Source organism: Canis lupus, chromosome 21 (genome assembly GCF_003254725.2).
Source record: "Canis lupus dingo isolate Sandy chromosome 21, ASM325472v2, whole genome shotgun sequence".
Taxonomy (NCBI): Eukaryota; Metazoa; Chordata; class Mammalia; order Carnivora; family Canidae; genus Canis; species Canis lupus.
Window position 1 is genome coordinate 25,016,768 of NC_064263.1, and position 13,122 is coordinate 25,029,889.

At 40.8% G+C, this 13,122-nt stretch overlaps 1 protein-coding gene across 8 annotated transcripts in view; it reads left to right on the plus strand.

Annotated features, from left to right (window-relative positions):
* Positions 1-13,122, plus strand: part of FAM168A (family with sequence similarity 168 member A) — a 188,031-nt gene that overhangs the window by 155,320 nt on the left and 19,589 nt on the right. For 6 of the 8 annotated variants that reach the window (XM_049098909.1, XM_049098908.1, XM_035703844.2 and 3 more), the window contains 2 exons: positions 5,252-5,332; positions 10,991-11,017. In XM_049098909.1, coding sequence (XP_048954866.1) covers positions 5,252-5,332; positions 10,991-11,017 — 108 coding nt within the window. The remainder of the gene's footprint in view (positions 1-5,251; positions 5,333-10,990; positions 11,018-13,122) is intronic. The other 2 variants (XM_035703843.2, XM_035703840.2) reach the window with 1 other exon arrangement.

A 13,122-nucleotide genomic window follows, 5' to 3' on the forward strand; every position in this document is an offset into this window, starting at 1 on the left:
CAGCCATGAGACTGGATCGCTTTGCTTTTCCAGATTAAACCCCTGACTTTCTTCTTGATATAGCAGACCTCCATAATACTTATTAAGAGACAAGTTGTCCACCTTGGTTCTAAAATCAGAAAATGACTGGGGGCGGGGGCAGTAAAGTGAGATCAATTTTCTTTGGAGTTGGAAAGGATTTAGGGAAAGGCATATTAACAAAGATACATTATTAAAGTGCAATATTTACAAATCCCAAAGAAGCTTTTAGGGATTTAGAGATTTAATCTTTGACTTTTAAAATCAGCTTTCCATCATCAGTCAAAATACCAATGAGCATTAAAAAGCTGCAGGGAGCAGTGAGACAGGCACTTACCTACTGCTAGTGCAAGTACAAATTGATAGTCTATCTAGGAAGCAGTTTGGCAAAGTAGGTGAAAACTCCTAGGTTGCCACTTCTCATCGCTTCTGCTGATTTTGCCCTGTACTGAGTCCCATCATCTATTTCCAGGAGTTTGCAGTAGCCTCCTAACTGGTCTGCTTCTCTGCCCTGCCCCCATTATAGTCTGTTTTCAACAGAGTAATGAGAGTGACCGTTTTCAAATGAAAGTCAGATCATGTTATTCTTCTGTTCAGACCCCTGTAATCTCTTCTCATTTCACTCAGAGTGAAAGTGAAATCCTTTCCCTAGGACTGTAAGGCCCTGTGTGAACTGACCAGCCCTTTATCTCTCTGACTTCCTCTGCTACTACTGTTCCCCTCATTTGTTCCACTTCAACCATACTGGGATCTTTGCTGTTCCTCAGACACGTCCCATAAGCTTTCCACTTAGGGGCTTTGTACTGTTTCCTTCATTTGAAGTGCTCTTTTTTTTTTCAGCTATCTACTTGGTTAACTCTCTTTCCTTCAAGTCTTTGTGAAAATCTCACCTTCTAAATATGTCTTATACTGGTTACCCTATCCAATACCCTATTCAACCCTCCCTCCAACACTCTGGCACTTCTGACACCCTCTACCCTGCCCGTTTTCTTTTCTCTTTTCCATGGCGTACTTTGGACTGTGTTTACTATTTATCCACTGCCCTCTCCCACCCTTTAAAAATATAAGCTCCACAAGTACAGGTTTCACAGTGTCCGGCACAAAGTTGATACTCAAATATGGTTGAATGGATGAGCTTTAAAAATAGCAATGTCTTTTGACCTAGAAATCTCACTTCTAGACTCGTTCTTAAAATAATTGGAGATGTATTCAAAGATTTATTTAGGTTGTTTTCATAGCTGTATTTATTATACTGAAAAATTTCAAACAACCTAAACGTCTAAAACAGAGTGATAATTAAATGATTCGATCTATCTATATAATGGAATATTATAAAGATATTTAAAGAAATATTTTTTAAGAATATGTAATTATATGGGAAAATGCTTATAATGTTAAAGTGAAGAAGTAGAATGTAAAACTACATATACCCACACCCTTACTTCACACCATATACAAAAATGGATCAGTAATCTAAATATAAGAGTCAAGGCACCAGGGCAACTCATTTTGTTAAATGTCTGACTCTTCATTTTGGCACAGGTCATCATGACCTCAGGTTTGTGAGATCAAGCCCTGCATTGAGCTTTATGTTGGGTGTGGAGCCTGCTTAAGATTCTGTCTCCCCCACTCCCTCTTAGATAGATAGATAGATAGATAGATAGATAGATAGATAGATAGATAAGCAAACAAGCCAAAACCGTAAAACTCTTAGAAGAAACCATAAGGTTAAATCTTCATGACATTGGATTTGGCAATGGATTCTTAGATATGACACCAAAAGTATGAGCAACAAAACAAAAAAAATAGGTAAATTGGACTTCATCAAAATAAAAAAATTTGCATATCAAAGGTATTATCAAGAAAGGGAAAAGACAACCCATGGGATGGGAGAAAATATTTGCAAATTTTTATATTTGCAAATGTTTGCAATGATTAGGGTTTAATATCCAAATACTATAAAAAAAATTACTAAAACTTAACAAAATCAAGCAGCTCAATTTTTTAAATAAGCAAATGTTTTGAATATGCATTTCCCCAAAGAGGTAATGTGAATGGCCAAGAAGCACATGAAAAGATGCCCAACATCATTAATCATTTGAGAAATGCAAATTGAAATCACAGCATGAAGATACCACTTCATGCCTATTAGAATGACTATAATAAAAAATAAAAACTATGTGTTGGTGAGGATTTGGGAAAATTGGAACCCTCATACATTGCTGTGAGAGTATAAAATCATGTAGCCTCTATGCAAAAACAGTTTGGTGGTTCCTCAAAAAGTTAAGCTTATACTTACCATATGATCAAGTAATTCCACTCCCAAGTATATACCCCATGGAATTGACAACACGGACTCAGAGAGATATTGTACACCAATGTTCATAGCAGCATTTTCACAATATCCATAAGGTGTAATCAACCTAAATATCTAACAGTAGATGAATGAATAAAAAGATGTGGTATTTACAAACCATGGAGTATCACTCAGCCATAAAAAGGAATGAAGTTTCAATACATGCTAAAACATGGATGAATCTTGAAAACATTATACTAGGGCAGCCCCAGTGGTGCAGCGGTTTGGTGCCGCCTGCAGCCCAGGTGTGATCCTGGAGACCTGGGATCGAGTCCCACATCGGGCTCCTTGCATGGAGCCTGCTTCTCCCTCTGCCTGTTTCTCTGCCTCTCTCCCTCTCTCTGTCTCTCATGAACAAATAAATAAAATCTTAAAAAAAAACAAAACCATTATACTAAAGGGAAAGAAGCTAGGACGCCTGGGTGGCTCAGTTGGTTAAGTGATTGACTCTTGATTGTAGCTCAGGTCATGAACTCAGAGTTGTGAGATCAAGCCCTGCATTGTGCTGTGCGTGGAACCTACTTAAGATTCTCTCTCGAAAGTGGAACCCTCTTAACATTATTGGTGGGAATGCAAACTGGTATAGCCATTCTTGAGAATGGAGGTTCCTCAAAAAGTTAAAAACTACCCTAATAATCCAGCAATTGTGGTACTAGTTATTTACCTAAAGGATACAAAAATACAGATTTGAGGGGCACCTGGGTGTCTCAGTCAGTTAAGCATCTGCCTTCATCTCAGGTCATGATCCCAGGGTCCTGGGATTGAGCCCCAAATCGGGCCCCCTGCTCAGTGGAGAGTTTGCTTCTCCCTTTGCCTCTGAAGCTCCTCCTGCTTGTGCTAGCACACTCTGTCAAATAAATAAAAAGTCTTTAAACAAAACAAAACAAAAATGCAGATCTAAAGGGGCACATATACCACAATATGTATAGTGTGTAGCAGCATTTTCAAAAATAGCCAAACTCTGGAGAGAGTCATCTATCCGTTGACTGATGAATGGATAAAGAAGATGTGATATATATGTACAATGGAATACTACTCAGCTGTCAAAAATGAAATCTTCCCATTTGCAACGATGTGGATGGACCTAGAGTGTATTATGCTGAGTGAAATAAGTCAGTCAGAGACCAATACCATATGATCTCACTTATGTGTGGAATTTAAGAAAGAAAACAGATGAATATATAGGAAGGGGAGGGGAAAATGACGGGGAAATAAACCATAAAACACTTTTTTAAAAAAGATTTTATTTATTCATGAGAGACACACAGAGAGAGAGAGGCAGAGGGAAAAGCAGGCTCCTTGCGAGGAGCCTCATACAGAAATCGATCTCAGGATCATGTCCTGAGCCAAAAGCAGACGCTCAAACACTAAGCCCCCCAGGTGCCACAACCCTAAGAGACTCTGAATAATAGAAAACAAACTTAGGGTTGATGGAAGGAGGTGGAGGGGGGTGATGAGCTAGATGGGTGAAGGGTATTAAGGAAGGCACTTGTGATGAGCACTGGGTATTGTATGTAAGTGAATAATCACTTAATTCTACTTTAGAAACCAATATTGCACTGTATGTTAACTAAGTGAAATTTAAATTAAAAAAAAAAACTCTCCCTCTGTCCATCCCCTTCCCCCCTCTTTAAAAAAATGTGAAAGGAGCTAGACACAAGGGCAGTGAATGATTTAATTTATATTAAATATCTAGAATAGGCAAATTCATGGAAATAAAGTAGATTAGAGGTTAACAGGAGCTATGGGGAAAAAGAATGGGATGTAACTGCTTACTTCGTACAGAATTTAGAGTGATTAAAAAGTCTTAATAACAGCGGAGATAGTTGTACAACATTATGAACAAAATGCTACTGAATTAATTATATACTTAATATAGCTAAAATCACAAATTTTATGTTACATGTATTTTGTCCAATAAAAATTTCAAAAAAAGGGGTTCCCCACTGGCTCAGTTCATAGAGCACATGACTCCTGATCTTGGGGTCATGAGTTCAAGCCCCACATTAGGGAGTAAATTGTACTTTAAAAAAAAATCTATTAAACATTAAAAAAAAAAAAAAACTATATATAATAGGCAGTAGCAGGCTGGATCTGGTTTGTGGGCTTTCTAGAGCCAATTGTGAGCATCTTTTCCCAGCTACCTCTTTTGACATTAGTAGCTTGAAATTGGCCATGGTGGGAGTATTTCTACCATGGGACTTAGTGAATGCTACAAATAGAGCTCCACTTCAATCCCCTCAAGCCAGTTGTTAAATATTTACCAGAACACCACTGAATATATGTATATAAAAATGAGTAGGAAACTATCTGGAAGGATAGCTGTTACTACCCCTGGGGAGCGGGGTAGTGTTGCAGCAGGAATGAGAATAAACTTAGGCTTTTTACCACATACACTTCTATGGTGTTTCAGTTTTTTTTTGTTTTGTTTTGTTTTGTTTTTACAGTAAGTATAGAGACATAGTTCTTTTACTGCTTTTAAAAAATAGAAAAATCTGCATATGTTGGGATTGTGGTATTGGTGAGTTTTCTCATAGAGTTAAAAGCTGGTTACAGGGCAGCCCTGGTGGCGCAGCGGTTTGGCGCCGCCTGCAGCCCAGGGTGTGATCCTGGAGACCCTAGAGTCCTACGTCGGGCTCTCGCATGGTGCCTGCTCTCTCTCTCTCTCTCTCTCTCTCTGTGTGTGTGTGTGTTTATGAATAAATAAGTAAAAAATCTTTTTAAAAAATTAAAAATAAATAAAAGCTGGTCACATATACTGTCTGTAAAGGCCCACAGTGAGGCTGAAGGCCAAGCCTGGGACATGGATTCTGTTTCCTTTTCTTTCCCAACTAATTGGGTTTTTGTTTGTTTGTTTGTTTGTTTGTTTCTTCATAGGTTACCCTACAGCCTACCCGGCAGCAGCCCCTGCCTACAATCCCAGCCTGTACCCCACCAATAGCCCCAGTTATGCTCCAGGTAAGGAGAAAGTGGAGACCGCAGTGATGCCTGGGGTGGGAAGTGGGCTGTTTGGAAAAACACACCCACCTGTTGGCCTTTCCCTATCCTTAATTGTCTTGGACTCATCCTGTCCAAACGTGATTCTCTTGGGAGTCCCCTCTAATAACTGGGGCAGTTCAGACTCAGGGTTGGGGTGGGAATAGAATCTCCTCCATTCTCCTTAGGATTTAAGATTGGCCAATCTCTTCTCTGCTAGCATATCTGAGACATGCATCCTCCTCACAGAACCTTTTCTGCTCTCGTAAACAATGTCCAAATCCACTCATTGCTTAGTTTTCCCTAAGACTGCCATTGAGACACACACAGATGTAAATACACACTCACCAGACTTCCTGGATATGGATTTGGAAGAGAGTGAGAGACTTGCCACCAGAGGATAAAAAACTGGTTTTCAAGCTAAGGCAAGGAACCTATATTTCAAAAATAAGAAAGGCCTAGCACTCCTTCAATAGAGATTGAAATAGATTTGAAAATGTTGAAAAGTTTTAGTTTAGGCTAGGAGCAGTGCAGAGGTGTTACCACTGATACTAACCCTCGTACTTAGCAGGTGCTTTAACATTCAAGGGGCTGGAAAAAGAGTATGGACACTGCATTTAGAAAGTCCTGGGTTTGAATCCTGATCAACTCACTAGTTTGTGAAGCCTTGGACAAGATACCTCATCTTTCAGAGAAATGTGTTACTCACCTTAGAGGCGTAGATGGTTTTATCTGAGTTCCTTTTCATTTACTCAACAAATATTTATATGTTGAATGTCCTCCACATTAGAATAGAGAAAAAGAGCCATCTTTGCTTAAAATAACTTACAATAACAAATAACAAATAACACACATGCATTTGGTAGTTGGCATATAAACAAATTCATAGCTGTGTGATGAGTATTTGTGAAGGGAATACCTGTAAGAAGAGAGGAAGCAGAAGAGATTAACAACAATCTGCCTGAGGTTGAAAGTGTACAGGAGGCTTCACAGGGGGCCTAGCAATAGGGGCCTGAGTGAGGGAGAAGCAGGAAGCATTCTTTTAAGCATACAAAGGAAGAGTTGGGCATTCCAGGCCGAGTAGAGCCTGGGCAAGGTAGTGTGAGGATGGTTGAAGCACACTGGGGTGGGGGTGGGGGGTGGAGATAATAGAGGGATCTGAACTACAGATGTCAAGTTTATCCAATCAGCTTTAAATAAAAAGCATCGCGAGTCTTCCGTGAGACTCAGCTCTCTAAGCCCGTGGAAACGAGCCTTGGAAATCCCTTTCACAAAGATGGCGCTGAAGGCGAAGAAGGAAGCTTCTGCCCCTCCCAAAGCCGAAGCAGCAGCCAAGCAAAGGCTTTGAAAGCTAAGAAAGTGGTGCTGAAAGGTTTGCACAGTCACAATAAAAAGAAGATCCGTACGTCACCTACATTCTGACGACCCAAGACCCTGCATCTCCGAAGGCAGCCCAAATATCCTCAAAAGAGCGCCCTCCAGGAGAAACAAGCTTGATCACTATGCCATCATCAAGTTCCCCCTGACTACTGAGTCAGCCATGAAGAAAATAGAGGACAACCACACACTTGTGTTCATTGTGGATTTCAAGGCCAATAAGCACCAGATCAAACAAGCTGTGAAAAAGCTCTATGACATTGATGTGGCCAAGGTCAACACCCTGATCAGGCCTGATGGAGAGAAGAAAGCATATTTTTGACTGGCTCCTGACTCTGATGCTTTGAATATTGCCAAACATCATCTAAACTGAGTCCAGCCGGCTATAAATCTAAATTTTTTCACCATTTAAAAAAAAAAAAAAACTATAGACGTCCAAAGCCAAGATGTGGAAGGGCCTTGAATGCCATGATAACACCCGTTTTCTTATTTAATAATGATTATTCTAGAGTTAAAAAGCTTGAAAAGACCTTAGAGATCCTCCAATTCAGCCTTTTCTCTTGACAAGGGAGATCCAGAGACAAGCAGTGTTTTGTCCAAGTTACCCAGTGAATCAGCAGTAGCATATGGACTGGAACCCTTGGCAGATCTTCTGGTTCTTGGTCTCATGTTTCTCTTTGCCAGTCTAGCACTCATCCTACCATCATTCCCTTTCTTCTAGAATATTTGTATGAGAGAAGAACATGGGCTATGTCAGAACACCTGAATCTGAGTACTGTCACTTCATAAATTAACAACCTTAAATCACCTGACCCCTCTGAACCTCAGTTACTTCATTCTGAAGGAGGGATCATTTTGTAATTGAACACACATGCACATACTATGAGCCCCCTCTTTTTTGGGAGACAGGAACTATTTTAATGCAAATAAGTGATTGTTAACCCCCTAAAGTGCTTACATAAGTGTGTCATTCCATAGACATTTATTTTGGCCTTGAAATGCCCAAGGCACTCGAAGATACTGGATGTGATTCAGACTTGAGGGAAGTAAAGTCATTGCCCTCAGAGCTTGTGAGGGTAGCAGTTATTCACAGGCTAAAAAAAATCTCTATCTCAGCATTAATAGTTTATTCTGTATTCACTTTTAGTCAATAAGATATATATTTCCAAAAAACGTATAATATGAGGCAGAAACAATAAAAACTGCAGAAATTAACTCTGAGAAAAGATTTAATCAAATTTGTTAAGTTCTGTCTTAAAAACTACGACATTTTGATTATCAAGTATCTCACAACATAGAAATGATTTTTTAAAAAAGATTTTGTTTATTCATGAGAGAGAGAGAGAGGCAGAGACATAGGCAGAGAGAGAAGCAGGCTCTGTGCAGGGAGCCCTATGTGGGACTCGATCCCATGACTCTAAGACCATGCCCTGGGCCAAAGGCAGATGCTCAACCACTGAGCCACCCAGGCGCCCCTAGAAATGATTTAAATCTAAATGCTATGAGATCTGTGAATTGGCTGGTCTAAAATAAAATTAGGTGAGTAGTTGCAGAAGGTCAGCTAAGGTCAGGAATGAAGAAGATATATTGTCTGTATAGTCAAGAGGTCACCAGTGACCTGTAAAGCAGAGTTGATGAGATGGAGAGGCTGGAAGTGAAAAAGCAGTTAGCAGGTAGAGCCTGCTCTTACAAGAGGCTTGGCTACAATACAAGGGCAAGGAGAACAAGGGGAGGTGGGATTAAAGGAGGCAGTTTTTAGATAAGAGCATAGTGAAGTAAGTGCTGATGGGAAGGAGCAAGTGGGGAAGACAAGTCAGAGATGTAAGAGGATCCGGGCCTTCAAGGAGGCTATGGTGAGGTGGGGAACCTAGAGCTCTGTTCTCTTCTTTGTTTTGGGGAGCAGGTGGAGTGGGGTGCCTCACACAGGATGGCAGCTGTTCCTCTCAGACTAAAGAAGAGGTCACAGATGGCTGTGCTTATTAGAAAAAATCACCCAGTGGAAAGTGGAGAGTTCTTGTCTAATAGTTTTGATTTGTCAAGAGAGAGGTAAGGGTTCTTAAGGAGAGAGGTCAAGGTATGAAAGCCTTACTGGAAAGAAAAGGTAACATAGCTTTGTAACAGGAGGCCTCAGTGAGGGTGGAGGCCGTGAATTCATCAAGGCTTTAATTTCCATCACTGGGGCATTTACTCATAATGTTTAGGACTTATGGTGATCATTTATGGAATTGTTATGGATTAGTTTGGCAAGAAAGTAGAAGGACAGAGAATAAAAATAAATAGGTAATGTTTGTTGAATGGATCCTATGTGCCAGGGACTATTTAAGCTTTTAACGGATATTGACTTGTTATCTATTACAGTAAACCTTTGAAGTCATTATTATTGTTAATCTCATTTTCCAAGTGGGAAAACTAAAATTTACAGGAGTTGGGAACTAGCCCAAAGATCCAAACCCAGGAGCTACTACCACAGCTGCATTTGCTCTGCAGTCAACCAGAGAGAAATTAAAGGAGTTAAACTAGAGCAACCAGACTAAGGAGAGCAGACAGGAGGAGCCTAGGACTGTGGAATAAAGAAATGAGATTGGAAAGCTCCAGGCATGTGTAAAGCACTAATAAAGTCTTAATTTTAAAAATAAAATATCAGCCCAAGATTTTTCACAATTTTGTGTTTTCAAAAGTTCAGCATATTTCTAAGCTATGATTACAGCAACCTGACCATGGGTTTCCTTAGAAACCCGTACAGTCCACTATAGAGGGTGGTGTTAGCACATTGTGTCAGAAAGCCCCAAATTAGGAGTTGGAAGGACTGGGTTTCTAGCCCTAACTCTTCTACTGATTTTGGTGTGACCTTGAGCAGATTCTTTTCCTTTGGAGTTAGACACACACACACACACACACACACACACACACACACCTGCACGCACAATTGGTCTGTTTCACATTTTGGGAGGCCAGCTTCTGCATTCACTAGGTCTCCTGACTGCCATAGGGGAGCTCCTGCAGAGGAAGAGCTGGCTCAAGGACAGAGAGGGCAGTGTAGGTTACTCTCAGCTTCCTGCCAGAACCAGCCATTTGTGATGCCATGAGATGCCTGCAGGGTAAAAGTCTGCAAAGGAGCCAAGCTTTCAGGTTTAAATTTCTCTCGGCTTCTTCAAGGAGACCAAGAAGTTGCTTCAGAAAGAGCTATTTTTAGCAGCTTGAGTACTCTAAGATGTCATCTGTTCAGGATGCAGGGAAGCATTTCACTCTTTCATTGGTTCTGAAAGCAATGTAGGTACTTGGAGCTTTTTTCTGAGTTCTTAATGACTTCAGGGATCTTATTTAAGAACTATTTGGCCATTCCCTCCCCCCCCCCCCCACCAAAAAAAGAACTATTTGGCCCTGCAGGAGGCAGGAGCCAGGTTTTCAGAATCTAGAAACCAAAGGATATATCACATTATTGGTAATCTTACTTGAAAATGAAAGGAAAAGATAAACAGAATAACTAACATAGATAGAAATGAAACACATAGTCACAAGAGGTCTGTTTATAAATCACTTTCATCTACTGTCTCACTTGATTTCATGGCAATTTTATAAAGTACAAATATATTGTTCCTATTTTGCATATGACAAACCTTAGGAAAAACAAGGGAAAAGAATATGCCTGCCATATTCCAGGCACTGTGCAAGGCATGTTACAAATGTTAATTCCTACTTCAGTCTTGTGTGAGTTGAATCTTCCTGCTCCCAGTTTTGCTCAGAGGTTAAATAACTTGTCCAGAGTTGCACAGCTAAAAAGCAGCGGAGCTGGAATTCAAACCCAGTCTGTCTGACCCTACAGCCTATGCTCCTTCTGTAGCACTGCACTCTCCTTGGGGTTTCAAGTGAAGTATCTCTGCATTGGTCCTAGCCTTGTGGGGCTTTACAGAGAGTTCTTCAGAGTCCAGAAGTGATGATTTTGTCCCTGAACCTTACTTCCTCTAGTACACAAAGCCTCTGTCATGTGTGAAGTCCTTCTACAATTCAGAGAGCACTAACTTGGGTCAGCTACCTGGAAGATGCCATAGCATCAAGGAGGCACTTCTCAATGAATGGGCTTTCCTGGATGGCAAGTCTGTCATTCCCTCCAGGGTAGAGGCACTTCACACCGTCTGCATTCACTGTTTCTTATGTCACCTGGGGGAAACTGCTATCTTGAGACAGTCTGTTTTTGTAACTGCAATGTGTACTACTTTGCACAAATTCTTAGTGGTAATTTCAACTAACATTTCTATCCAACAGAGTTTCAGTTCCTGCATTCAGCTTATGGTAGGAGAGCTATTTTTCCTCATCTGTATTATGGCCTATGAATGTGTTATCTCATAACAACGGTAGATCCCCTCTCCTTCCCTCCCCAAATCCCATTCCTTAGGCTTGGGCTCCCCCAGGTGGCTCAGCAGCAGTTCCTAAAGCATGCAGGAACATGTCTGATGGTGCAAAATCATGGGTTGGAGACACACATAAACCGTCCCCTAGGGCAGCAATGAAGGATCATGGCACTAAAAGGCGTCTTTCCCCTTCCTCACCTCTGGGGTCCCATCTGACCTAGGTCAAAAACTTTCACCCTAACTTGGCTACTGAATTCAAGCAATCAAGTGAACAAAATTCTTCAACCTGTATGGCTCCTCTGTTGGCTTTGTGGCAGCTCTTGTGGAGGAGTACCTGGATTATGCCTAGAAGAACCCAAAAAAAGCAGTCTGCCCCAGGATCAGATTTTCTGTCTCTGTTGGCAGTCTGACATGTTTGAAGACCTGGTTGACTTTAGATACAATCTGTTCCCTTAGCCCAGATCTTGAGCTCTGGCTCATTTTCAGGGCATTTTCCTGGATGGTGAGAGGTGAGGGCCAAGTGTGCTAAATAAGCAAGGTCCTCTGGGCAGTGTGGACTCCAGGCCTAAGGCACCACAGGAACTTCTGGGCACCTGTGAGGGTCCCAGCAGTGTAACTGGACTAGGTCCTTTTTGTCACAGACAGTAAGGGACCATGGGAGGGAATCACCACTTTCACTACCCTCACCTGGGCTGCTCAGGATAATGTTTTCATTAAAATCTCTGCACACTTTCTTAACTTTTAACCTTGAATTATTTGGACGTTAAATATTGAATTTGTGTGTGGCACATCTTTCAGGAGATGAGCTATGAAAATTTCTCCTTGCCACTGCTGTGGGCTGTGTGATCTTGGGCAATTTACTAATGTCTCCAGGCCATAGGTAGTATTTTTTCCAGATGCTCTCTTAGGTCCCTTTAAGTGTAAACAGCCTATCCTCTTATAATTATTTTATTTTGTTTTGTTTTGTTTTGTTTGTTTGTTTGTTTGTTTATTTATTTATTTATTTATTTTTAAGTTTATTTATTCATAGAGACACAGCTAGAGAGAGAGAGGCAGAGACACAGGCAGAGGGAGAAGCAGGCACCATGCAGGGAGCCCAACGTGGGACTCGATCCCTGGTCTCCAGGATCACGCCCTGGGCTGCAGGCGGCGTTAAACCACTGCGCCACCAGGGCTATCCTAATTTTTTTTATTTTAATTTTTGCTAGTCACGGACCTGTTTCTCTTGTTATTTATGGGAGTCCATTTTTTGTTTGTCTCAGGATATATGAACTTGAACAGAAGGCTCCATAAAAAGTGAGACAAACTCTCATGTTTCCTCACCCCTCTAATTATAGCATCTTAAATAGAAATACTAAAAAGTATGTGTGGGACTCTTAAAAAATGTTTTGTGCCAGACCTTACACTGGCCCTTTAAAGATACAGACCATAAGTCAAGGACCTTATTTTAAAGGAGCTCACAGTTTAGTGAGGGAGACAGATAAGCCAGTAAGTATAGGAGCTTCTAAGAATCACAGAAACTGGGATAGCAAACCATATGTATGTGCAGAGGCTGTGGTCAAAGGGTGGGGAAAAGAAAAGACTTCATAGTAAAGACAAACTCATGATTGATGGATTAATAGATTTTTACCATGTGGCATTTGGGGAAATACATACCAGGAAGAGTGAACAATGTGAGCAAAAATAGAGAAGTGACATGACACTCCTTGGCATAATTTTGGAATGATAAAGTTTGTGTGGCTGTCATGTGGGGTTGGAAAGTGAGAACAGTGAACGTCTAGAGAGATCACAAAGCTAGGTCATGAGGGGCTTTGAATGCCATAAGAGAAGTTCAGCTTTAGCCTAAGCAGTGGAGAACCATGGAATGTTTTTAAGATTTTGGGATTAGGTTTAAGTCTTAGAAATATCTCTTTATTGCAGTTTGGAGATTGGATTTGGCAGGTTTAAAAAGAGAACAATGAGGAAACAGTTGTAGTGGTTCAGTTAAGAGCTGATGAGAACTTAAATGAAAGCTGCCCATAACTATGGGGTTGGAAGATGGGCAGA